General features: G+C 47.1%; 1 protein-coding gene across 5 annotated transcripts in view; it reads right to left on the bottom strand.

Moving 5' to 3' along the window:
* PIK3R5 (phosphoinositide-3-kinase regulatory subunit 5) overlaps nt 1-27,391 on the bottom strand; it is a 77,694-nt gene that overhangs the window by 12,329 nt on the left and 37,974 nt on the right. For 4 of the 5 annotated variants that reach the window (XM_046677848.1, XM_046677845.1, XM_046677849.1 and 1 more), the window contains exons 2-7: nt 19,685-19,788; nt 17,109-17,224; nt 15,127-15,227; nt 12,957-13,025; nt 12,007-12,145; nt 181-250 (exon numbers count right to left, since the gene is read on the bottom strand). In XM_046677848.1, the coding sequence (XP_046533804.1) occupies nt 181-250; nt 12,007-12,145; nt 12,957-13,025; nt 15,127-15,227; nt 17,109-17,211 (482 nt within the window). In that variant the 5' untranslated portion in view covers nt 17,212-17,224; nt 19,685-19,788. The remainder of the gene's footprint in view (nt 1-180; nt 251-12,006; nt 12,146-12,956; nt 13,026-15,126; nt 15,228-17,108; nt 17,225-19,684; nt 19,789-27,391) is intronic. The other variant, XM_046677846.1, reaches the window with a different exon arrangement.

Here is a 27,391-nt window from a genome sequence, read left to right as displayed (position 1 = left end):
CCAGCAGTTCCAGGGGTTTCCTGGTCCCCTTGAAGCCTGTTTGTTGGTGGCTGGGGTGGAGGGAGTGCAGCGATGGAAGGATGCTGGATGCACAGGGTGGGGCAGCGTAGGAATGGTGAAACTGGGGTGGGGAGTGTCCCCCACCCCCCACCCTGGTTCCCCCTCCCAAAGGGCACTCACATGGTGGAGGAGCGCTGATTCTTGATGGGCAGGCCCTGCTCGGCCCTCACCAGTCTCTGGTAGGAGATTCCTGCAGCCAAAAACCAAAAAGAGTTCATGGGTTTACCTGCTCCTCCAGTGATCACGGCCTTTCGCCTCTCGGCGAGCCCAGCACTGGAGAATTTGGTTGGAGACTCCCAGATGAGGCTCAGGGCAAGGGGAGATTAGACCTGTGGCCTCTGGGGCCCTTAACCGTCGACGATGCCCAGGCCCCACCTTGGCTTGACCCGCCTGGCAAAGCTTTGCTCTTTCTTCAGAGACTGTGGGTGGAGCACCCTGGGAGGAGAACCAAGGTCAGGGTCTCCTGCTGTCTCCTGCTGTCCAGTTATTCCTGGTTCCTGTCACTGTGACCCTCTCCAACCCCCAGGTGTCCTCCTGCAGAGGGTGTGCCAGGCACCCCTCGCCTATTTGCTCACCCTCAGCACCAGCCAGGTGGTGAGTTTCTGCAGCTTCTGCCTTCCCGTCAGCGTCGCACGTGCTCTCAGGGGACCCTCAGGGGACCGCGGTCTTGCCTGATGTCCCTCCCTAAGGCTGAGCCTCTGCACCACAGCCCCCCTCCCAGCTTTCCTCTCCAGCTTCTTCCACCTCTCCATCTCCTCTGACTTCAAACGTGCAGAGAAGAAATGAGCCAAAGTTTTTCCTTTTTTCCTGCAACTTGACTCAGTTCTGTAGCTGGAAAATAGAGCCTTCACAGTCTGTATTGAGTTCTATGTCAGCCACGGAGAGGAGACTAAACCACAGCTTGCTCTCCTCACCGACGAGGATAACAGAGGCGAGGGCTGGGATCCAGGGGGCAGGGCCACCCGGCACTGGGGCTGAGCTGGGAGCAGGAAGACAATTCCCTCGGGTTTAAGTGGGAAGCCAAGACTGGGGTTAGAGCCGGCTGTAAACACAAGGCCATGCTTTTTGTTTAGTAAATGGCAGAGAATTGCCGATTTATGCTCTTCTAATTTAGGAGCTAATTGCTTTGATTTTGGGCCTTTCATTTGATGTTTCTCTTCTGTAATTATGTAATTAATGTTAGGTCTGTTTTGATAGGGGAGTCCCTGACACCGTGGCTATTACTACCAGGACTTGGGACACCATCTGGTGGCCGCTCACGTGCATGACAGAGAAGAGCTCCCCTGGTCGCCCCCTCAGCCCCCCAGGAAAACGCTGTAGTGGAGGTGACGGCTCACCCCCCACGGGCTCCTGGCCACCAAACACACAGACAAGCAAAGTCTTCTCTTGACCCTCCTGCACTTTCACTCTGTAATGTTTTTAGCAGGTAACGCACAGCCCGCTGACCCATTGCTTCGCTCCAGTTCTGCCTCTACTGACCCGGGACACACAGCAGGCTGCGCTCCGGGGGTGGCAGTGGTGAGATGGCTCTCCCTCCACATCATGTTTCCCCCTGCACGCCAGCCGGCCTTCGGCTCCCCAGCCCACCGCCCTCCTGAAGCTTGACATGGCCTCCCCATCCCAAAGCCCAAAGCCCCGACCTTCTGCTCCTCCTCCTTGAACCATCTTTTTTTTGAGTGTTTGATACTGTTGACCACTTTCTCCTTGGAGCTTGCTCTTCTCTATTAGTCTCCACGACAAGGAACGTTTGTTAATATATTTCTCTACCAGTCTGGTGATCTCAGGATCCTTGAGTAGACACATCTTGGGACTGCAGTGCAGTCGGACCCAGGAGCTGCTTCACGTCTATGCAGACTCCGTACAACTTTGTGTTTGCCTGGTTTTGCTGCTGGGGGCATTTAGGAGGATGTCTGTGCCTCTGGGTACACCTGCCCCAGAGGGAGTTGTTTGCAGAGTTGAATATTCTAGATACAATAGTTCCCAAGTGGGGCAGATATCACCAGCTGGAATTCCTCCACCCCGCCAAAGACACCCATCAAACGCCCCCTCCTTGGATTCTCTTCATAATGGACCCCCCTGCTTCTAACAGGGTTTGGGGATAATGGAGCACTGGACTGGGGCCTGGGCTGGGGACCCATCAGAAAAGACTGTGCACTGTGAAGGGGGCTCTGAGCCTCTAAACTTTTGTGCAAACTGACTCCTTTAAGCCGGGCCACCTCCCTACCTGCTGGTGCGTGTGGTGAGGCTGGAATCGTCTCCCAGTGTCTGGTACGCCAGGCGGGCCTCTGTTTTCATTATGTTACCTAGTGGCCCTGGGAGGTGGGGACTGCTGAGGCGGGTGTGTGATGTCAGTCTCAGGACCACCCTCCCTCCATCCTCCCTCCCTCCACAGGGAGGCTGCATCAGGGGCCTAGGGCGATGGGGGCCCCTCTCCCATTGATCTCATCACGCCCCCTCCCCTGGGCACCTCAGCAGATGGGAACGACTCTCTAGGACTGGCTTCCTCAGACAAAGGCTGGTCCAAGGGCTGAACAAAAAATGTGCCTAGGTTGTTCCTATGTCAGGTCCTAGCAAGGAGGAAACAGAAAGAGCCACCTCGTCCAGGTGAAGGCTGGGGACTGGCAAGTGGGAGCGGGCAGTGGGCAGTCACAGTGCAGTTCAAACACCTTGCCCAGACAAGTGAGCCCCTTCGCAATCCCAGCCTCCCCTACCCATCTAAGTTTCTGCCCTTTTTTAAACTCGTCACTAGAAATGGCCATTCTGCATAGGACAGCTGACTATGAAGACAGAGGATACATGACAATCACTGCTTGTGTCACCAAGCAGGACCGGGTACCAAGTTGATGACGCTCTTACAGACACATCCGTGCCGAGGATGTGGCGCAGGGAGGCAGGCGGCGACACCCTGACCCAGCCGGCCTGTTAGTTTTCCCCTGTGAAGGCAAGGGCCACAATTCCACGGCTCCACAGTGCTCACAGGAACAGGGGAAGAAGCCCGGCCTTAACTGTATTGCCGTCCCAGCAGGAGACGATGCTGTGCTCCTCTCCAGGATCCATGATTAATGTCAGCTCATGGTTGAAGGCTGGAGTCTGCTCTGCACCACACTCTGACACAAACACTCCCGGAGATGGGTTTCTCTTATACTTTCCTCCTTTCTGGGGGTCCCCTGAGTGGCACCTTCCTGCCCCCTATCTCTGGGGTCCTGGGTTCTAGAGAGTCTGGAGGAATTGGGGACTTGAGTCCTGGGAGGGAAGGGGAAGCACAGCCTTTGGTGTGATAAATAAAGGTAGGGGTGGGGAGGACATAACACGGAAGGCTCAGAGGCCCTGACAGCTGGGAGTCTGGGAGCAGAGACCTGGAGGGTGGGAAGGGATGTGGGCTGTGCCAGGTTAGGAGGTGAGAGTAAGATACTGAGGGGAAGGAAACCACTGGGGAGAACTCCACGCAGGCAGAGCGGATTTGGTCCTTGGGATAAATAGGCCAATGGGGATAAAAAGACATGCTGTTCTGTACAAGTGCAGTGACCCCAGGAAAATGTCTGTGGGATGAGGCCTCCGGCCTTGCAGAGCCACCAGGTCTGGGGGTGAGTGACATGAGACCTGCCACCCCAGCCCTTTCACCACCCTGCTTAAAGTCACCCCGACAGGACCAGTCTGGGTCTTCCAGCCTACTCTTATAGGAAGTCATATATGGCAGAGACTTCTAGGCATCAACCCAACACCCATACCTCTTCTTTACTAATAGGACACTGCATGATAGATCTAGTTGATAAGTCACATTTCTCAACCTCCCGTGCAAGAGTTGGGTGGGGCTTCTGGAAGACCCCTTTTTTCAGTGCCCCCGTCACTTCCTCCTTTCTGTTAACTGGACTGGGCCAGATGATGGCCAGAGCTCCAGCAGCCATCTTAGACCATGAAGTGACCTTGAGGGTGACATTTCCTGCTAAGGATGGTGGAGCAGAAAGATGGGCAAAGGCTGGTCTGGAATGTTCGTGAGACCGTGTCAACCCTGGACTGCCTTCTACCAGATTTTTTATCTAAGAGAAAAATAAACCCCTATAAGTTTCCTTAATTTCCCCCTGTCTTTCAGGATCTTGACAAAACAGTCCTGACCAGTTACAGTAGAACGTCCCTCGATTTGGGGTGTCTGATATCATCCCAGGACTGGAGTGGTATTAGGCATTTTTAGCAAGAATACCATAGAAGTGAAGTTGTATCCTTCCTAATTACTAGTTTTAATTGTAAAAATTTCTTTCATTGACATTGTGCTTCAAATACTCAAATTTTTAAGGGTTATTTGTAATGCTTTTGGTTTTGTTTTGTTTTTTTTAAGAAAAGCTGCTTTTAGTCAATCATGATTAGGACTTTAAAAAGTAGGGATTGGATTTCAATTATAAGTTTACCTCTGCCAGTTGTGTTCCTCTCCTTGGGTTCTTATCAAAGTGGGTCAAGAATGAAATGAATCTCCCCCATGACATTGTGATATTATAAAAATATCTATATGGTCTTCCTTCGTCCCCAGTGCCTAGGAGAGATCTCCTAAAACCCTTATAATTTCCTGAGAGATAGGAGCATCTTTTGTTATTTAGAACAAGCCCTTTTAACCAGACCTGAGTTTATGCACTGAGGTGACTCTTGGTGGGCCCCTAGATAGCTTCAAGATGGAGGCTGGTCCCCTGAAGGAACCAACCATGTGATTAGAGGGTTGGAACTTTCAGCTCCACCCAATCTTCAGGGAGAAGAGAGGGGCATGGAGGTTGAGTTAATCACCAATGGCCATGATTTAATCATTCATGCCTACTTAATAGAATCTCCATAAAAACCCTAAACAATGCGATTCAGAGAGCTTCTAGGTTGGTGAATGCATTCACAGGCCAGAAGGGTGGTACACCCCAAGTCCACAGGGACAGAAGCTCCTACACATGGGAACTTTCTGGATCTTGCCCTATGTACCTCTTCACCTGGCTGTTCATCAGTATCCCTTATATACTAAACCAGTAAATGTCAGTAAAGTGCTTTCCTGAGTTCTATGAGCTGTTCTAGCAAATTATCAAACCTGAGGAGGGGGTCATGGGAACCCCCGATTTATAGCTGGTTGGTCAGAAGTAAGGGAGGCCCGGATTTGTGACTGGCGTCTGATTTGGGACCAGTCTGTGGGACTGAGCCCTCAACTTGTGCTAACTCCACGCAGTTAGTGTCAGAACTGAAGTGAACTGCTGGACACCCAACGATTGTCCAAAGAGTTGGAGAATTGGTTGGGTGTGGGGGAAAAAACCCACACATCTGGTGTCGAAGCTTTTACTCACATCTGAGTAAAAACAACACAGACCCCCACCTACTCGGCAATGATGTTTTCCTTTCCTTGAAGGGGTTTAAACCTTTCATTCCATAATCAGAGACAAAAAGTGGAAAATGCAAATGCCTATGATCAGTAATATCCCAAGAGAAACTTATTGCCACTGAAGAATATCCAGAATTCACCTGCTACCAGCTGATAGGCAGAACTGACCTAACCCAGGCTTGTTCGGGCTTTGACAGAAGGTCAGAGGTGGGAAGGCAGTAAGTGAAAGGAAAATGTGCAGGAGACATCGCCCAAGGGCGGAAAGTGCCGGGCTGCTGGACAGCACAGGGTCTTCCCATCATGCACAGTCACCTGCCTACGTCTCTCGGTAGAAACAGCTTTATGCAAACGTGTGAATGTGGCTTTGGGAGTCAAAGAATACATTTTTTGGAATCAAAAAAGATTTTGATTTGGAATCAAAAAAGTTCGAGTGGCAGAAGTCTTGTTAGCTATGTGACCACAGGCAAGCTGCTTAACTGTCCAACCTTCAGTTTCATCCTCTGTAAGATAGGAATAATACTGACTGCCCAGGATGGTGTTCTGAGGATGCAGGAGACCAGCCCCCAGTAATGTAGAGAGCACGGTAAGCACTCAGTAAATCCAACCATCGCCATCACTGCCGTCATCACCATCGTCATCATCAACAATTACAGTCCTACTTTTGACAAGGAGGCTCAGAGAGCTTATGTAACCTGTCCAAGGTCATCGGCTACTAAGCGACAAAGCATAGGTCCTTGTCATACCAAGGCCCGTGTTCCTTCTCTCACACCTGGCTTTATGGCTTGGGCAAGAAACACTGAACTTCCCCGAGTCTTGGTTGTCTCACGTATGAAATGGGAATGATACCACTTTTCCCTCTTACTCCAGAGGGCCGTGGCCTGGATGAGATGCAATCGTGGAGGTTTGTATCCTTTGAAAACTGCAGAGTGACCCACACATGTGATGCCTGCTGTTTCCCCTCAGGATTACAGATAAATCCTTTGTAGGCAAGTATTGTGGTCTGCACAGCTGTGCCGGCATAGAGTAAATATTCAACAAACATGTGGGCGGAACCCAAGAGGGCTGTGGTGGGCAGGCCCCGACAGCAGTGACGTGAGGTTTCCTGCCGCCCCCAGAGTAGAGGCAGTAGGCGACCCTGTTGGGGGTGGAGTCAGGAAGAAGAGGAGGCCCACAGGCTTGATGACCCGCCAGCTTCCTCTGCCACCCAGCCACATCAAAGTGGAAGACACTGTTTCACTCATCTCCATGGCAACTGGCTCCCTAAGGCTCCATGGGTGGAGGGCCCGGCTCCCCAGGTCCCTTGTTATCTTCTCCCTGTGACCTTGCCAGGACCAATCTCTTCAGCCATCACCACCCCAAACCCTCTTGCCCCCAGCAACCTGAAATCAATATAAGCCAGCATTAACCCTCAAAACTGCTCTGAGAGGGAGGCATTATTACAGTCTTATTTTACAGATGAGGAAACCGAGGCTCCTCCACGTTAAATGTCTCTCCTAAGGCCTCATAGCTCCAAGATTTGAAACCACAAAGGTCTGGTACCCAGTTCTGGAAACCGCTAAGTGGTTCAGCCTCAGCCTCTCCTCCGAGAGCTCAGTCCGTGGCCTCCCTGCCAGACCCTCCCCACTTCTTCCCGTTGCCTCCCTCAGCTAGGATTACTGCGGGTGGGGCACTCAGCAGTAAGGCAAAAATGTGACCATCTGCCTCTAAAAAGTCACACTGAAGTATTTTCTAACGAGCCCACTTAAGGGTCACATAGAAGAAGGTAATTTGGGTTAACTTAACTATTTGCTATTGATGAGGACTCAGGTTCTGTGAAATTAGAGCCTAATTTGGGGATGTGAGATGAGTGATTTTTGTGTGTGTGTGTGAGGAAGATTGGCCCTGAGCTAACATCTGTATCTGATCCTCCTCTTTTTGCTTGAGGAAGATTGTCGCTGAGCTAACATGTGTGCCAATCTTCCTCTATTTTGTATGTACGGTGCCACCACAGCATGGCTTGATGAGCGATGTATAGATCCAGGGCCGGGATTCAGACCTGTGAACCCCAGGCCACCAAAGTGGAGCATGCAAACTTAACTACTGAGATGAGTGATTTTTATTCAGTAGAAAAGATAACCTCAAAGATTACAGTTCTATTCTCCTATATAACATTAACTCATTTTGTGTCTAATTTTGCAGTCTTAGTTTAGCTTACCTGAGAAACTCGTATCAGTTTCTCATTCCCTCCTTTAAACCAGCTCTACCATCTTGGGGGTTCCCTCAGTCCCAAGTTGAATGCATCTTTGACTCAGGCTCACCACACATTTGTATGTGTTAGGTTTTTTCACTGTTGGAAGATGACTCGCTGACATGAGAAGGAGGTAATGGTTTCCTATTTCGGTTCTGCTTTCCCTGGAAGAGGAGAGGTTCCTAGCATGGGCAGCCCCGCCTGAGCCTCTCTCCCCCAAGCTTTTGCCTTCTCTCCTGTCACCAGTGTGTCTGAGGCCTCACATGGTCCCAGGGGCAATGTCGAGAGGAAGGCCCTCGGCAGTGAGTGACAAAGTTTCCAAGGGTCCTCCCTGCTGAGTCCAAAGGACCCTCCTTCCATTTCCATCTCCGGTTGCTGCTCTGCCTGGCTTAGAACCCCATTGTCCCAGGGTCTGGGCCTCACCACAGCTGGCCCCTCTGCCCCACATCTGCTCTCTGGGCTGCCCAGATGAGTTCTTTCTCAGTTGCCCACAAAACATCTTGAGGCATGGCGTGCATCCAGCTGAAGACAGCCAGTTGGTTCTATTTGAAACTGGGAAGCGGTCTCCTCGCATGCGGGGCACAGCCCTCCCCCAACCGCACATCTCCCTTACCCAATTCAAAGTAAGAAGGGTCATTTAGATCTTTGGTAGAGACTAAAGGCCCTGCCAAGGCATCTGCATTTTAAACCCTTTCTGTCTAAATTACAGGGGGGAAGAAAACCTTTGCAGTCTTGTTAAAGGAATTCTGGTCACCAGCAAGAAGCCCAGAAGCGATCTACATCTGTTTGTTTGGCAGGGCAGTGGGGAGAAAGGGAATGAAAGAGACTAACCTTAAACTGGCTTGCTCACTTAGGGCGCCCTAGAAAGGTCAGTTGGCAGCCTATCTATTCATCATGTGCCCAAGCACCTTTCCTAGTCCAACCCCTTCTCCTCAGGGCCTTCCTGATTTCTTCAGTTTCCCACCCAAGTCTCTAGCATGAGGCAGGTCTATGTAATAGGCAGACTGTGAGGGCAGCCTGCTCTGCTCCTTTGTAACAGCAGACAGCTGATTGGTTGGAGAAGGAAGTCGTGCACCCTCCAAAGGAATTTACACACAAAGCTTCAGTCCTGCGCTTTCTAGGGTCCATGGGTTGTTGGGGAGTAAGATTTGCTACTTCTGTCCTGTGTGTGTTTAGTGTGTATGATGAGAATGAAGTCCTGTAAGTACTAAACAGGGCCTGGTGCATACGTAGATTTAAAAGAAAAAAACAAAACTGGAATTACAACCTACATAGTATTTGGGGGCCTGCTTTTTTTACTGAAGTTACTCAGCATCTTTTGAGCTCAGTAACTCTATTTCTACAATACATTTTTTTTTTATTAATATTATGGTAGATTACAACCTTGTGAGATTTCAGTTGTACATTATTGTTAGTCATGTTGTGGGTACACCACTTCCCCCTTTGTGCCCTCCCTCCACCCCCCCTTTTCCCTGGTAACCACCGATCAGTTCTCCTTGTCAATATGTTAACTTCCACCTATGAGTGGAGTCATATAGAGTTCGTCTTTCTCTGTCTGGCTTATTTCGCTTAACATAATACCCTCGAGGTCCATCCATGTTGCTGCGAATGGGCCAATTTTGTCCTTTTTTATGGCTGAGCAGTATTCCATTGTGTATATATACCATATCTTCTTTATCCAATCATCAGTTTCTGGGCATTCTACAATACATTTTTAATGACTGGATAGCATTCCACCAAACGACTTTGCTACAATATGCTCACCTATGTACAATTTTTAGGTTTTTGGGAATTGGTTGATTATTAGAAAGAATGCAGCGATGAATATGCTTGCAGCTAAATCTTTGCTCATCCCTAATTATTCATCAGGATGAATTTCTAGGAATGGAATTGCTAGGTGGAAGCATATTCTTCTTAGTGCTTTAGAAAAGACAGCCCAGGGGCCAGCTCCGTGGCCGAGTGGTTAAGTTCGCGCACTCCGCTGCAGCGGCCCAGGGTTCGGATCCTGGGCGCAGACATGGCACCGCTCGTCAGGCCACATTGAGGCGGCGTCCCACATCCCACAACTAGAAGGACCTGCAACTAAGATATACAACTGTGTACAGGGGGGGTTTGGGGAGATAAAGCAGAAAAAAAAAAAAAAGATTGGCAACAGTTGTTAGCCCAGGTGCCAATCTTTAAAAAAAAAAAAGAAAAAGAAAAAAGAAAACACAGCCCGCTTTTCCTGACCAACACTGGTATTTTAGTTCTTTTTTTAATTTTTGCCCATTTGATGGGGGAAAAAGGTGTCTCACTGTTTCATTTGCATCTTCTTTATTACGAGGGCGGATGACTGTTTTGGGGGTGGTTGCTTAGACATTTATGGCTCTCTTTTGAAGTGCTTGAGTCACGTCTTTTATTCATATTTCCATTGGTGTGTTTGTCTATTTTTTAACTGACTCCAAAGAACTCTTTATGGGTGTGAATATTAATTTTTACTGATAATATTTTTCTTAGTTTGTCATTTACCTTTCGCTTATAGTGGGTTTTTCCATAAAAAAGCTTAAAATTTTCTACTCTCAAATATATCAGCCTTTTCTTTTATAATTTTTGCCTTGGGGGTCACGTTTTGTGACTCTTCTCTGCTCTATCCTCATGTAACCAATTTTTCTTCTATTACGTTTACGGACTTGTTTTCCCACCCTTAAACCTTTAATCCATCTCCAAGTTATTTTTATGTTTGAGAGGGAACTCAATTTTTATTTTTGGAGATAGAATTCTAACTCAGGAGATAGAATTCCAACTCATTTTATATGGTGTGTCAATTATCCTAATACCACTTATTAAATGATCAATTTTTTCCATCATTGGTTTAAGGATGCCACTTTGTTGTATAATATTTATATATATCTAATCTATTTTTAGCTATTCTATTTTGTTCCATTACTTTATCCATTCTTATACCAATAGTGTACTATTTTAATAACTACAGCCTTTGTGTACCTTCAAAGACCCAGTAAAGGAAATATCCCATTCTTACTCTTCTTTAAGAATACATCAATAAATACAAAATAAATGCTACTGTAGAGCATTTATTTTTTCAGATAGACTTTATCTATCTTGTTAAATTTTAAAAGATACTGTTGGCATTTTGATTGCAGTTAGATTTATTTCCATAATACCTGATGTTATCACAATACTGATTCAATCTAACCACGTCTCTTAAATTATTTATCCTTCAGTTAAGTTTGTTTTCTCTGTGTAAGTTATTCAGGTTTTGTAAATTTCTTTTACATTTTTAGTTGCCATTGTAAATTTCTTTTTCTCATTATGTTTTCTTACTGGTTGATGTTGTTATATGGGAAAGCTCTCAGCCACCTATCTGACAGTTCTCTGGGTGATTCCCTTAGTCTTGACAGATAAGCAGTTGTTTGATCTCTGCGTAATTAAAATTTTCTCTTCCCCGGAAGAGGAAACACTCTTTATTTTTGTCTTTTTGCATAGGCAAAATACTTATAAGCATGAAGAGGAAACTTATTGACTTAAATGGAAATACCTCTAGTATTTCACTGTGGGCTATCACCTTATTAAGAACACTTCCATATATTAATGGTTTCCATACATTAGAGGGGTTGTGAATATCAGGAATGGATGTTGAGTTTTATCCAATGTTTCAGAGGCATCTACTGAGATGTTTATGTGACTGTTCCTTTGAGCGGCCGATGTGATGAATTACTTTAACATGGGGCCACTTCTCAGTCAATCAGACTTAATTATGTTTCCTTTTGCTCTACAATAGTTCTCTCAGACCTCATTTTCATGTCTGTTATAGCATCTGCTATAATTTCTCAAGAACTCCTACTTTTCAGAACGTGCATATGAAAACTTGGACAGCACCAGGCCCTGTCTGCACTTGTCATGGTGCCCAGCAACCTGTCCATTCCTAGCGCCAGCCACCTGCCCTGGCCAGAACCAAATCTACCCACACGTGCATTTCCCTATTTGCTCCTGAGGCAAAGAGAACAAACAAGGGCCTCTGTCAATATTGTGGGGGCTTCTCTGTTTGGCCTGGGCAGCCCCTGAGACCCCCTGGCTAACCAGAGCACAGGCACAGACCGTGTAGTGGGGTCTCCTTGCCTTGCACCTCGGCTCAGCTTCCCCTAAGAATTCATCCTGGAATTACTGCCTGTGTTCACTGCTTTCAGCCAGCTGATGCTCACACGCACGGTGCACACAGCACCAGGAGGAGGAGACTCTAAGGTGTGAAGCAGGCCCCGGGCAGAGATGAGCTGAAGGATGTGAGGTGAGGAGGGTCGTGGCCAAAGGCCAGTTTCAGGAGAACTGGAAACCTCCTGACCGTCTGATCCCTGCCCCACGTCCCAGCTGCCTCTGCGCTTACCTGGGGCCTTGAGTTCAGCGTCGATGAAGGTGAGCAGCTCCTGGCAGATGCTGCAGTAAGGGACAGGCCAGGTCAGGAACCGGTGGTAGGTTCTGGCTGCTTTCAGAAGGAGATCTGAGTCTGGCGGGAAGTGTGGTGTCTGGGATGGAGAGGGAGAGGCAAGCAGAGGGGTCTGGGTGAGAGAAAGCTCACAGATATTCCAGAACAGACCCTGCTCCTTTTAAGGAATGTTCCACATAGGGCACACATTTCCTGGCAGCAGTATGTCCAAGGACAAGGTCAGGAAGAACTGGAAGTTACCCACAGGGAGTGAGTTACAGATGGGCAAAATGGCGCACAGGAGTGTCTCTGTTATGAGGGCCTTGTTTTTACCAAACAACACAGTTTAGCCCACACATGAGAGTGGCACTCTGAAAAGCTGTCACCTTGGTGGTCATCCAAATGAGTGGCAGCAAGATGCCACTGCTGCTACTCATTTTGGGGAATGGTCTTCAATGCCTAAACCACCTTTATTTAAATAGCCTCACTAGAGGCAAATGTTTCTTCTTCGAAGTGCATTGGCTCAATGCACATGGAGTCATTTGGTCTCACCGGCCTGGATGACACAGGATGATCACATCGGGTGATACTGACCACTGGGGTACAAATTGTGGTGGACATAAAATCTCTCAACAGAATCTGTTTTGTGGCTTGTGAACACACTGTGACAGCAGCTCCTCCATGGGAGCCCAGACATGCTAGGCACAATGGCGTCCATGAGGAGTTACTGGAGGCCTCTCAAGATGGCTGCTCTGAAGCCATCAGAGGGTTGACACCCATTTCAAGCATCAATGTTTGCCAGTTTCTTTCTCTGTGTTAATCTCTAGAGGTGTGAAGGCTATGCCCCCCATGGCGGTCATTCTTGCCTCTCCTCTCCTGCCTCCCCCAGCCTGGCCCATCCTGGAACTTACACAGAGGACAGTGGAGTAGAAGAGCAGGGCCAGGGGCGCAAGGAGGTCATAGGTGCCCTTCTCTTGAACCTGTGGGGAGGACGAGAGAGGAGGGGTGAGGCTCATTCACAGGGTGCAGAACAGATCAGCACTTTCTTGCTCTATTTCCTTTTCTTCCTTTTTTAAGTGAAAAGCAGTGTAACCACAGGACAAAAAATAGAAGTTAAAAAAAAGCACTCATAATAACCCCCTTCCAAACTCAACCTATGGCCAGTGTTTCAATGGAATTCTCCTTATACCATTTTTCTGTATGTATTCTCCTCTGCAAAGTTGTAATCAGAGTGCATACATTTTTACTCTTAATGTCTTTTACACATAATATTATGAATGAATTTCTATTTTCCTACCTGGCCTCTAGGATCATCTTTTATTTCCCTTCTGGTTATACATTTACCTGTTACTGTGTTGTAAATATTTTTTCCAGTTTGTTGTTTGTCTTTTAATTTTATGAATTTTTTTGATGTACAGAAATTACAAATTTTAATTTTTTCATTTATGGATTTTTGCTTTTGTGTACAAGGACCACATAAATATTCACATATATTTTCTTTCAAGCTTCACTTTCTTAAATTTAAATCTTTAATCTACCTAGAATTCTACCGCTGTAGGGTGTGAATTGGGAATCTCTGTATTTTTCCAAATGTTTAGTCAATTTCCCCTAAAACAATTAATAAATGTTACGGATCCAATTTTATTATATATTAAATTTTGTTTATACCCTTGGTTTTTTTATTAGCTGCATAATATTCCTTCTGGTAGATCTCTGTAATTTATTAGCTTCATCTTAGACATTTAAGATTATTTTCTTGCTATTTTAAATACTTTTGCAAGGGAAACCTTTGTGCACATTTCTTTTTCTATACTTTGGATGCTAGGATAGCATTCAAGAAGTGAAATCAATGGATCAAATACTATAAACATTCTTACGATCTTTAAAATGTATTGCCAAATTGCTTTCCAAAAGGATTTTGCCATTTACCACATCTCGTATGTATGAAAGTACCAGTTTCGCTATAACCCTTCCCTGCATTGGTTATTATAATTTTTTTTGCTAATTTGCTAGGCAAAGGCTGACTCACTATGGTTCTATTTTGCATTTATTTTATTATAACTGAAGCAACATTTTCCCGTATTTGTTTATAGGTTCTGTTTACTCTTCTTTGAATCATCTCTTTGATAGAGCCCACCCACCACACCACATACACACACGATTTAGAATGCTTTCATCAAAATGCTAAAGGTCTCTCAGCCCATTCTGGAACCCGGGGGGGTTGAAGACACACAGAAAGCCCCGCCATCTCCACTGTGCCTGTGACCACAGCAGGCTCAGACTTAGAATTCTCCTTCTCTTTACCCTGAACAGACTGTGTGTCCAATACACCTGCTGCTCAGTCCTGTCTCCAAAGCCCTCCCCTGCTGATGCGTGGTGCTTGATCCTTTCTATCTGGGTTTGTAAGTTCAGCACTCCAGAGGTGGTTTGGCTCTTCTGAGTTGGTCTGCTGGTAAATGGTGGTGCCAGAATCGGAACCTGGGGGTTCTTGATAAACCAAGACTTTCAAAGGGACAGCTAACTGAAAAAGTCACATGTTTTCCAACTCAGTCATGTATTAAAAAAACCCAAAAACTTAAAAGAGAATGCTTTATAAAAGAGAGAGAATCCTCTTTAGGGACGCATAGCTGTTCTGGAACCCGGCCCGGCTCAGCATTCGATGCGCTTCTCTTCTTAGTCAGAAAAGCCTATTTATTGAACTGTTAGAGGAGGTCTCAGTTTATCTTTCTAGTCAGTTTTCTCTTTTGTGTCTTTGTTCCTATGGATCTTTTTGAGGAAAGGAATTTGGTCAAGCTTCCTCTTTCCTTTCTACTCAATTCTTTGACTTACAAGCAATATCTGTCTTAAGAAGCAGCTTAAACTCAGGACCTTGGTTTATGTATCTCGTGTTCTTGTTGCAAAGACCACACCTGTTCTTAGAAACTTTCAACCCACAAGCATCCCTGAAACAGAAAGCTTCTGAGTTCCCAGTGCCTTTGCCAAGCCCTTTGGTGGTCCAGGCACCCCAGAAATGACATTTGTTGGGGATCTATCCGTCGACTCTATAAGGCCGATCCCAACTCTGCCCTTCAATGCCCTCACCTCTCGGGTTTTCTGCAGGATCTGTTCGAGGAGGATAAGGAAGTGGCCCGGGTCCCTGCTGACCAGCTCCTGCAGGCTCCAGCAGTTTAGACACAGCCCGGCTGGAAAGGGAGAGAGAGACCAGTGGTCAGTTTGGGGTTGGAGAGATGTGGGAATCCCTGGGACTGTACTGGGGCTTTCCTTTCTAAAGTAAGAGTCTCAGAAAATTCTGGATCAACTCTCAATCCTATCATGTCCCATCAAGACATAATGACAACTTTCTTAGTCCTGCATATACAGGAGGCTCAAGAGACACAGAGATGGGATGGGATCCCCTTTAGAGGCCAGTGAACAGGCCATGGTTCTGCTCCCCGAGCCTCCAGAAGGCACCTGGTCCCACAGCCTCCCCCGCCCTGGTTTCCTACAGGGGGAGCTGGAACCTCCAAGACACAGGGAAGGAGGGCAGACGCAGAGATTAATGGAAGAATCAGGAGGGGAACCATAGTGAACTCCCCCCCCCAGGACACAAGGCTGAGTCTGTGACAGCCATGGGACTTCCCAGGACGCCTGGCAATGCAGCCTGGGAAGGGGAAGCTACATTCATTTATATTTTGAAAGCTACAATGAACATTTCGTCACTCTGCAACTTCCCCAGACTTTCTTATTTTGTCAATCTCTATTTCCCTGCAGTCAGCAAGGGTAAACCCCTAAAAATTAAAGGGGTGATGACGGAGGCCTCTGTGTGCGTGTGTGTGTGTGTGTGTGTGGTGGGGAGTGAGAACAGCAGGAGTGGAAGTGGCCTGACCACGAGTTTCATCCAGCTTAGGCTCCAGGCTCCCTCCTGTGCGTGGGCTCCTTTCAAGGTCGTGGAGGCCCAAACAGTGAACCATGTGGTCACAGGTTTTTGTAAAATTTGCAAAAGTCAGATATTTTTGTATTCTTTTACTTAATGATGGCCCCTTAATTCTATAAGTGTAGGCTCCATCAAAACCTGGCTAGGAGGCAAGAAGGAAGAAAACTACCATTTATTGACTACCTACTCTGTGCCAATAAGGTATGAGGCCTTTGCATACATTATCTCCATTGAGCCTCTCATCGTCCCTTCAGGAAGTGGTTCCCGTTATTATTCTCATTTTATGGACAAAGCAGGCGAGGTCCTGAGAGGTTAAGTGACTTGCACAAGTTTATACAGCTAGTGAGAGACAGTTTGTTTAATTCCAAAAGCCAAGGAAAGCCTCTCAGAGGAGGGGACGTTTGAGCCGAGACCTGGATGAGAAGGAGCCAGCTATGTGCAGTTCTCAGAGAAGAGTTCCAGGCAGCAGGTGCAAAGGTCCTTAGGTAGGAAGGAATCAGGTGTGTTCAAGGAGTAGTGGATGTCTATCTCATGGGGTGGTTAGGGAGGCAAGTGAAATATGTGAGGTGAAAAATCTTTACAAGCATAAGGAATTATTACAACTAGGTACCAGCCTTCTGAGACACAACTGCCCCGGGCTGCAGATACCCCCGTTTCTCAGGCCTGGGGAGCATGGAACGTGGAGGTCGCCTCCTCCCTGAAGCTCTGCTGAGACTTGCCCTTGTTCTCTGTGGAAGAGGAGGATGGGACAGTGGAGGCAACTAGAAACCAAGTAAACAGAGGCATTCTGGGGAGAGCTGTCTATGAATTCTCAGCTGCTCTTTCGGAATCAGCAGCTGTGGTTTTTCGAAGCAGGTCAATACCTTCTTCAGGAGCTGTGCTTCCAGCACAGGCTAAGGAAGCAAGATACAGCCCCGAGGAGGCTGAGGAAGACAGCATGGGAGACAGGAGAAACTGCCACACACGAGGGCCTACTCTCCATCAGGTGTGTGCCGAGCACCTGCCCAGATGAGGTCCAGGGGTTTGCTCAAGTCACACAGACAGGGTTGGAGCCAGAATCTGCCAGTTTTTGTGCCTGGTCCAGTGCTCATGGCGGCCCCTGAGGCTTCCTTGGGCCCTAAGGGTGCCTCCCCAGCTCCCTGGGACCTACCTGACCAGGAGGTGGAGCAGCGGCTGAGGCTGAGCCCATGCAAGCAGCGCTCCAGGGCATGCTGGATGCGGTCCTCCGTGCACGTCGTGGCCCCTGGCTGCATCCTGAGTCATCGCCTGCATGGGGGACAGACACTGGTCAGCCTGGAGACCCCCAGGCTCGAGGAGCGCAGGGCCCAGCAGCGCAGATGACAGAGACAAGGGGCACTCACAGCCAGTGAGTGGGCTAGAGCTGTGGGTGTACACAAGGAGGCTTACAGCTGCCTCCAGGCTGGAACAGCCCCTGGTGGGGCTGCCTGAGCAGCAGGACTGAGCGCTCCTGCAGCCCAAGAGCACAGAACTACAGGAAGGGAGGGGTCAGGGATGGCAGCTGAGAGGTGGACAGGGGCTGCCTGCCCCACTGGGCAGTCGCCGGGTCTCCAAGGGCCTGGGGAGTGCCCAGGGAATGGCCAGACCCCAGTGGGCTGGGCAGGAGGATCCCAAGCGAAAAATCAGAATCACTTGGGGAACTTTTTCTGAATTTCCAGGCCTGCATCCCCCAGCCCTCAGGGAGCCTGTTCCTGATGAGAAGGCCACAGAATCTCTGTCAGTGTGCTGGGTGCTCCAACGCTGGGGCCCAGTGCGGGTTGCTTTCACATGTCCCCCACCTCGCCACAACCTCTGCTTGGGTATCTAGGCCACGGGCACCCGTTCCTTTTCTCCCTCACCTCCACTTTGGCCATTTTTCTTTGCTTCTCTGAGGCTTGGTGATGTTACATTATTCGAAGACCTCATTGGCTTCCCCCACCTTGTTCTACTGAGGGGAGGCCGAGGGTGCTTAGCTCAGGCAGGAGGGCCGCTGAGGAGGGGACTTAAGAAGGGGTTTCAGCACGAGATGGGGAGCTGTGTGAAGTGCCAAATTCCCAGAGCAGGCCCTCCAGTAGGGCCGGCCCAGCTCTTTAGCTGTGCGTGAGGGCTCCCGGGTCCCTCAGGAAGCCATGACAGGTGATTTAGCACAGTGAATGAGCCTGGCCTCTGGCGTCAACAGACTTGGACCCAAATCTGGACTCTGATATTTGCCAGCCGTGACTGGGCAAATTCTCTAACTTTTCCAAACCTCAGTTTACTTATCTGTAAAATGGGGAGGACGACGGTCCCAACTCCATAGGGCTGTTGGGAGGATTAAATGCCAGAGTGGATGTGCTGAGCAAGCTTTCAAGACACGAAGCCATCATGCCGCAGCCTTTGCCACAATCACTCTCTGCCTCAGGAATTTCACGGCATTCACTGGGTCCCGGCAGACCCCACTGCTGGCCTGTCAGGCCGGGTCATAGAGGGAAGCTGAGGAAGCAGTGGGCCAGTTCTGTGGAACTGGGGATGGACCAGGAAACCACAAGCAGAAGCACAGAGCTCAGGGCTGAGCCATGCAAACGACATGCAAAGAGCTATGAATCCTAACATGGACCCAGCTGCACCCTGGAGCATTCAGCTCACAGAGGCTGTAGCAGGCAAATCCTCCAACTTCCCCAGCCTGGGAGGAATCACGTGCCCACTGAGGGACAAAAGCCTTTGTGAGCTGTCCAGCATCACTTCATGTCAGTGATGTCTCGAGGATGTTGCGGGGGTGGGCACACAGGAAGCAGCTTGCATGCGTTCATTCTTGCAAATATTCACTGACCACCTACTATGTGCCAGGCATGAAGGACACAGCAGTGAATGAAGCTGGTACGCTCCTTAGAGGGAGACACAGACGTTAAATAATTTAACAGCCAAAGAAAGAGGTTATCAAAGAAGGTGATGCATGCTACGAAGAAAGCGATGGTGCTGGAGGGAGCTCAGAGGGTGGCGCCTCGCAGGTCCTTCATTTACAGAAGGGGAACCTGAGACCCAGGGAGGGTAAGGGGCAGCCTGGGGGTGGGGGCTGAGTGGGGGGAATCAACACCGGTATAAACAGACCAGGGTATCAAGCAGGACTTCTTCTATATTCCCAAATTAGCTGAGGCCCAAATCTCAGCACAAAAGGTTCTCAACAACCGACATGCTCAAGTTCTAAGAGTCGCAGTGAGCTGTCAGGGATGGGGCAGGCCACCATGCTGGGGGCTCACGGGGAGGTCAGCGCTGGCACAGCTGCCCGACCTCCCCAGCAATATAAGACTGGGAAAAGGTCAACCATTCCGAAGGGCTCTCCTTTCCTTGCCCAAAGCCAAGGGCAGAGGGGCTTTCAGAGAATCCCTTATTCAGACCGGATGCCTGCCAGGTGGGGACGCTGCCATCTGGTTCTCAGTTCACTCTGTTCAGCCAGCAGGCTTGCTTCCCTGCTCCCTGTGAGCCATGGGAGGGCTGAGAGGAGGAGCAGGAGGGGCAGCTTGCAGGTCCACCGTTGGGTAAGGCAAAGATGTGAGCTCCTTGTATGTACGTGTGGGGTGGACACTAGGGACTAAAGCTGGACTTGAGCTGTTTTGTTGACACTGGAGGGTCCCCAGAAGGGAGAGGGAAACAGCAGGAAGAGGCTGAAGGTTGGACCACCTTTGAGGGAAGCTGGAGAGAGCAGGATGAAGAGATGGGAAATCTGTGGCACAGAGAAGTTAAACAACTTGCCTAAGGTCACACTCTAGGAGGTGGCAAAGCCAGGCTATGAACCCAGGGAGTGTGGCTCTTGACCAGTACAGTACACTGCCCCTCGGCACAGTCAGATGCAGTCACTGGAAGAAAAATAAAACCAATTCACGTTTCTACCCCAGCAAGTGAGACTCAACTGTAACATGATCTTGCTCTCAGAGACCTAGACTCCCAGTTGCTAGGAATCTTGAGCCCACCGTCTGTCTACACCAGCTGCCCACTGCAGCCCTGCATCCTGCAGAGAGAGGGTCAGGGCTCACAGAAGCAGGGCTCTCGGTTGGACCAGGCGATGACCCGAGGTGGTGGCTTGAGGGGCTCAGGCCTTCTCTAGCTTGGAGCAAAGCTGAACCATGTGAACTGGGTTTGAAGATCTCTCTGCTGGGTCCCTGCTGAGATGGACAAGTCAGTTGTGTCACGAGGCAGGAATGAGTCACTCCGCCCTATTGTGTCCCACTATAACTGATGCAAACACAAGATGCAAATGACCATTCTTAGCCAGCACCACCTCTGCTACACCTCTATCCTTAGAGGGTCAGGACACACTGTCCTTGGGCTGCTGTGGGCAGCCTTCAGAGAGGCTACAGGCTGTTCCCTCCATAGCCTGCTGGCTCCTGCTTCTTCCCTTCTCCGGGCCCCCTGTGACTTCCCCATCTCCTGGACTCAGTGTCCTTGGCTGTTCATTGGAGACAATCAAGACCTTCTCTACAGCTGGGCCAGTATCCCCAGGGCACTGGGCAGAGTTCCTGCTGTGCCAGCCTCCCTGGCGTCCTGAGGCCACCTAGAGTCGCCCCAAGCTCTTCTGAGAGACAGAACCTGCCCAAGGCACTGGGCCCTGAGAGATGAAGGAAAGGGGAGCCTGGCCGAGGATCCTCAGCTGAGCTGCCCCGGGGGTTAATTCAGCACACCGTGGCTCATGGCCTGGCCCTTTGGCACGCTTATTTCCGTTTGATGGGTCAGTCATCAGCCGTTTCTTGTGACTTGTCAGCAGAACCCCAGTGGCTTTGGGGTAGAGAGGAAGGGGGAAGAAGGTGGCAGCCCTTCCTCTCCAAGGATGATGCCTTTTTTCAAAGGCTTGGCAAGCAAGGCCTGGCTTCCCCTGGCATCCCACTCCTAACCACCTTGCCACCTAGCTAAGAGGAGCTCCTATTGTGAAATTCTAGCTGCTGCCAGGAATGGGACCACCCCCCCACCTGCAGTGGGGTAGTGTTGAAACATTCAACAGTGGGGCCTGCCCCCAACTCCAAGTTCCTCTTCTGAGCCAGTAAGGATGAGTCCTTAGTGGGGATCCTGAACAGGACAGTGAGGCCTGGAGTTGGGGGGGTGGGGGGGTCAGTGCCCAGAGGGAGATCTCTTCACATGTTGACATGATCCTATGGTACAAGAAAGGGGTTGTCTTCCCTGATGTGCAGGACATGAGAGGGGCAGGGTCTGTGGGTCCAGCTTCCTGAGGCAGCCCAACACGGGGCAGGGAGGAGGGCTTCTTTTCCTGGGGGACTTCTCAAAACAGTGCAGAATGGCCGAACTGGAGGGCCCATATCTCATAGGGAGGGAAGTGTGGGCCTCCAGGCTCTGATGGGCACTCCACACTGCTTCCCTGGTATTCTGGAGTATTCCAGGCCCAGGCCCATGCTTTGAAACCTTAGTCCCACAGGTGGGGATAAGAGAAGCTACAAAGTGTGTGGTCCTGCGCTGGCCCCACCTGCTTCAGTCCTGGTCACTCCTCCCTCTCCCCCGCCCTGTCATCCTCTGTGGCTTGAGCTCCTTCTCTGCCACCTCTCCTTCTTGTGACTGCTTAAAGCAGAATCTCTTCTGCCTTAGTTTTCATTTCCAATACAGGAAGGATACACCAGAAACTAAGGAGAAGGAGTGAAAAAGGGGTGGAAAGGATAAGGGGATGGGATGGGGGATCACGAGGAGCAACGCTTCTCTGCGATAACTTTATGCACGGCTTCAACTCTTAGAACCACAGCAAAGTACTTCACATATCCCAGATTAAATAAGTAAATCAACCATGATCTGGCGGGGGGCGGGGGCGGGGGGCGGCAACAACAAAAATGGAATAGAAACAATAACAGATTAACCTAACTGTATTAGAAATGATTAACATAACCACATGGAAAGGGATGGGCAATGAAAGAACTAACCTGAGTATCTTCGAGAAATAGTATTTTGACGATACTCTAAGGCTGAAGACAAAAAAAAAAGACACTACATAAAAATACAGTTTTCTAGTTATTAAACCTGTTTCTCATGAAGATATGGGTTAAAAATCCTGAAACGTCTTTATGTGTAGACTAGAATTGAACAAATAAATAAATGTATCATAGATAATGAGAGCTGGTTTCTCACTGTTGGAGAGAGAAGTTAGAGATAAGGAAAAGGAGAAGTCCAGAATGAACCCACCATTGGTGTTGGACTAGAATTGGAGAAAGCAGTATGAACTCACGGTTTTTAATGTATATACAGATAGATACATACAGGGGTAAAAAAAGGTGTGTGTGTGCTTGAATTAACATGCATACATGTATTTTCGAGCTCTGTCTGCTGAGAGAGCCTAGAAACAATGACGTCCGGGTAGCAATGAGCACACATAGTGCCCAGACCTTGGTTTCTAAATACCATTCTCCAATCAAAGGGACCAGGGCCCCTTAGAGAAATGGCTGATTCTAGGACTGGGGCAGGAAATATACAAGATAAACCCAGAGCATCTTGTAGAGCCAGAAAGTAAGTCAACACTTGAAAAAGGACGGGGAATGTCAAAAGGACGTGGGAACCAGCTTGAAGGAGTTTCCAATGGCAAGAGCCAGGACAATTTGAACAACTAAATAATGAAAGAGTTGGATTATAATTCATAGGATGAAATAAATACCCTTGAGTCTACATTAATGTCATAAATAACAAAATAAAAAAATAAATGGAGGAGAAGGGATAGGTCTTCTTTACAAAAGAATTCCAATTAATAAATGTGTGAGGAATGAGAGAAATGCAAAATCACCATTAGACAAACACCACAGTAATAACTGTTGCAGATCCACCAATAGATGCTAAAATCTTTGGGTGAAAATATGAGAGGAAACAGGATATTTGCATAGTCTCAGAGTATTTCCCCCAAGAAATTGATCAATTACAAAGAAGAAAATAATAACTTCACAGTGGAGAAACCCAGCACTACCCTAACCTCACAACCAGGGTGACTATCGCCAATAAGACATATCAACATCACGTAGCCCCGATACAATGCACTGAGAGGCATATGACATCTCTTCTGCGGGATTCTTGCCCAAAATGCAGAACCATGCAACCTAATCATGAGAAAACATCAGGTAAAACCCAACTGGGAGAAATTCTATAAAGTAACTGATCAGTAACTCACCAAAGTGTCAAGGTCATAAAAGTTAAGGAAAGACTGAGGAACTGTCACAGATTGGAGAAGATTAAGGAGACAGAAAAACTAAATGGAAGGCAGGACCCAGGGGTCCTGGACTGGATTCTGGAACTGAAAAGGGATATTAGGGGGGAAAATGGCTAAAATCTAAATAAGGTCTGTAGGTTAGTTAACAGTATTGTACCAATGATCATTTCCTGGTTTTGATAACTGCCCCACGTCACGGAACTTGTTAACATAGTTATGTAGCCTTACACACCCTTTATATATCTTTCCAGGTGGTTATCCAATGCCTTGCTGCCCTTCATCAACTTGTTTAAAGTAGTTATTTCGTTTATAGTCACAGTTCCTAATCACTGGTGGGTGGACCAGTGCAGGGCTGGCTACCTCAAAATCCCCAAACCCAGAGTTCCTAAACTGGGGTGGAGAATTTCTGGGGCTCTTGGAGGGTCGCCGAGGGCTCTCTGTGAGAACGGCCAAACCGTATTTTCATTTTGATGGCAATCTAGAAAAAGGCAGTCGTTAATATATTCTGGAACATCTTGTTAACACCCACCAAATATTACCATAAGATGTTGATGCCCAGTTTGCATTTGTGACTATCACCAATTTGGTGTCACCTAAAAGGACAGGGTGTGCCAGGTGTGTTCCTGGGGTCTGTGAGAGCTCAAGGTTGTGCACAATGAGTTAATACGTGGAAAACGTTTAGAGACAAGTGCCTGGCACATAAGAAACATTCAATGAATGCTATCTATTAGCTATCGGGACGCTTTCCTAACATCCACATTTCTGTTGTGCAAATCCAGATGGCTCTGAGATTGGGCCAAGAAAGAAAACACTGCCTGGATGATTCTGATGCACAGTCAGGCTTGGAAAGTAATGTTTTCTATTTTACAAATACACCCCCCACCACACACACATATACTAGACTATAAGACAAGGGAGGCACCTTAGAGACCATCTAGTACAACTCTCCCATCTGCAGATGGGAAAATGGAGGCTCTGAGCAGTGAAGGGACTTGCTCAGATTAGAAAGTGGCAAATCTATAACCAGCATCTGAGCCTAAGGCCCAGGATAGTCATGGCACCTCTGGCTTGTGTGGGAATCAGCCTCTGCTGCCTGGCAGTGGGTGACCTCAGCTCCTCTCCTCAAGGTTATTTTTGGAATTCTTTTTCAAATTTCTTTCAGAGTGTTTGGGCTGTTTAGGCATTCAACTTCTTCACATGTCAACTTTGTGATTAGATTTTCTGATAATATCGTTCATTTTAATCAGATTTTTTTTTTATTAATGTTATGATGGATTACAAGCTTGTGAAATTTCAGTTGTACATTTTTGTTAGTCATGTTGTGGGTACACCACTTCCCCCTCCGTACCCTCCCCCCACCCCCCCTTTTCCCTGGTAACCACCGATCAGATCTCCTTCTCAATATACTAATTTCCACCTATGAGTGGAGTCATATAGAGTTCGTCTTTCTCTGACTGACTTATTTCGCTTAACATAATGCCCTCGAGGTCCATCCACATTGTTGTGAATGGGCCAATTTTGTCTTTTTTTATGGCTGAGTAGTATTCCATTGTGTATATATACCACATCTTCTTTATCCAATCATCAGTTTCTGGGCATGTAGGCTGGTTCCACGTCTTGGCTATTGTAAATAATGCTGCGATGAACATAGGGGTTCAACGGACTCTTGAGATATCTGATATCAGGTTCTTAGGATAGATACCCAGTAATGGGATGGCTGGGTCATAGGGTATTTCTATTTTTAACTTTTTGAGAAATCTCCATACTGTTTTCCATAGTGGCTGTACCAGTTTGCATTCCCACCAACAGTGTATGAGGGTTCCTCTTTCTCCACAACCTCTCCAACATTTGTCGTTCTTGGTTTTGGATGTTTTTGCCAATCTAACGGGGGTAAGGTGATATCTTAGTGTAGTTTTGATTTGCATTTCCCTGATGATTAGCGATGATGAACATCTTTTCATGTGTCTATTGGCCATATTCATATCTTCTTTTGAGAAATGTCTGTTCATGTCCTCTGCCCATTTTTTGATCGGGTTGTTTGTTTTTTTGTTGTTAAGCAGTGTGAGTTCTTTGTATATTATGGAGATTAACCCTTTGTCGGATAAGTGGCTTGTAAATATTTTTTCCCAATTAGTGAGCTGTTTTTTTGTTTCAATTCTGTTTTCCCTTGCCTTGAAGAAGCTCTTTAGTCTGATGAAGTCCCATTTGTTTATTCTTTCTATTGTTTCCCTCAACTGAGGAGTTACAGTGTCTGAAAAGATTCTTTTGAAACTGATGTCAAAGAGTGTACGGCCTATATTCTCTTCCAAAAGACTTATTGTCTCAGGCCTAATCTTTAGGTCTTTGATCCATTTTGAGTTTATTTTGGTGTGTGGTGAAAAAGAATGGTCGATTTTCAATCTTTTGCATGTGGCTGTCCAGTTTTCCCAGCACCATTTGTTGAAGAGACTTTCTTTTCTCCATTGTAGGCCCTCTGCTCCTTTGTCGAAGATTAGCTGTCCATAGATGTGTGGTTTTATCTCTGGGCTTTCAATTCTGTTCCATTGATCTGTGGACCTGTTTTTGTACCAGTACCATGCTGTTTTGATCACTGTAGCTTTGTAGTATGTTTTGAAATCGGGGATTGTGATTCCGCCGGCTTTGTTTTTCTTGCTCAAGATTGCTTTAGCAATTCGTGGTCTTTTGTTCCCCCATATGAATTTTAGGATTGTTTGTTCAATTTCTGTGAAGAATGTTCTTGGGATTCTGATTGGGATAGCATTGAATCTGTATATTGCTTTAGGTAGTATGGACATTTTAACTATGTTTATTCTTCCAATCCATGTGCAAGGAATGTTTTTCCATCTCTTTATGTCATCGCCTATTTCTTTCAAGAAAGTCTTGTAGTTTTCATTGTATAGATCCTTCACTTCCTTGGTTAAGTTTATCCCAAGGTATTTTATTCTTTTCATTGCGATTGTGAATGGGATAGAGTTCTTGAGTTCTTTTTCTGTTAGTTTATTGTTAGTGTATAGAAATGCTACTGATTTATGCACGTTAATTTTATACCCTGCTACTTTGCTGTAGTTGTTGATTATTTCTAATAGTTTTTCTGTGGATTCTTTGGGGTTTTCTATGTATAAGATCATGTCGTCTGCAAACAACGCGAGTTTTACTTCTTCGTTACCTATTTGGATTCCTTTTATTTTTTTTTCCTGCCAAATTGCTCTGGCCAGCACCTCCAGTACTATGTTGAATAGGAGTGGTGAAAGTGGGCACCCTTGTCTTCTTCCTGTCCTCAGAGGGATGGCTTTCAGCTTTTGTCCATTGAGTATGATGTTGGCTGTGGGTCTATCATATATGGCCTTTATTATGTTGAGGTACTTTCCTTCTATACCCATTTTACTGAGGGTTTTTATCATAAATGGGTGTTGGATCTTGTCGAATGCTTTCTCTGCGTCTATTGAGATGATCATGTGGTTTTTGTTTTTCATTTTGTTGATGTAGTGTATCACGTTGATTGACTTGCGGATGTTGAACCATCCCTGTGTCCCTGGTATAAATCCCACTTGATCATGGTGTATAATCTTTTTGATGTATTGCTGTAATCGGTTTGCCAAAATTTTGTTGAGGATTTTTGCATCTATGTTCATCAGTGATATCGGCCTGTAGTTCTCCTTCTTTGTGTTGTCCTTGTCAGGTTTGGGGATCAGAGTGATGTTGGCTTCATAGAATGTGTTAGGGAGTTCTCCATCTTTCTCAATTTTCTGGAACAGTTTGAGGAGAATAGGTATTAAGTCTTCTTTGAATGTTTGGTAGAATTCTCCAGAGAAGCCGTCTGGTCCTGGACTCTTGTTTTTGGGGAGGTTTTTGATTACCGTTTCTATTTCCTTACTTGTGATTGGTCTATTCAGATTCTCCATTTCTTCCTGATTCAGTTTGGGGAGATTGTAGGAGTCTAGGAATTTGTCCATTTCTTCCAAGTTGTTCAATTTGTTGGCATATAGTTTTTCATAGTATTCTCTTATGATCTCTTGTATTTCATTGGTATCTGTTGTGATTTCTCCTCTGTCATTCCTGATTTTATTAATTTGTGCTTTCTCTCTTCTTTTCTTGGTGAGTCTGGCTAGGGGTTTGTCAATTTTGTTAATTCTTTCGAAGAACCAACTCTTTGTTTCATTGATCCTTTCTATTGTCTTTTTTGTTTCAATATCGTTTATTTCTGCTCTTATTTTTATTATTTCCCTCCTTCTACTGACTCTGGGCTTTGTTTGTTCTTCTTTTTCTAGTTCCGT

The sequence above is a fragment of the Equus quagga genome, chromosome 11 (assembly GCF_021613505.1).
Source record: "Equus quagga isolate Etosha38 chromosome 11, UCLA_HA_Equagga_1.0, whole genome shotgun sequence".
Classification (NCBI taxonomy): domain Eukaryota; kingdom Metazoa; phylum Chordata; class Mammalia; order Perissodactyla; family Equidae; genus Equus; species Equus quagga.
Note: the sequence above shows the minus strand (reverse complement) of the source record. Positions and strands in the feature narration are given on the sequence as shown.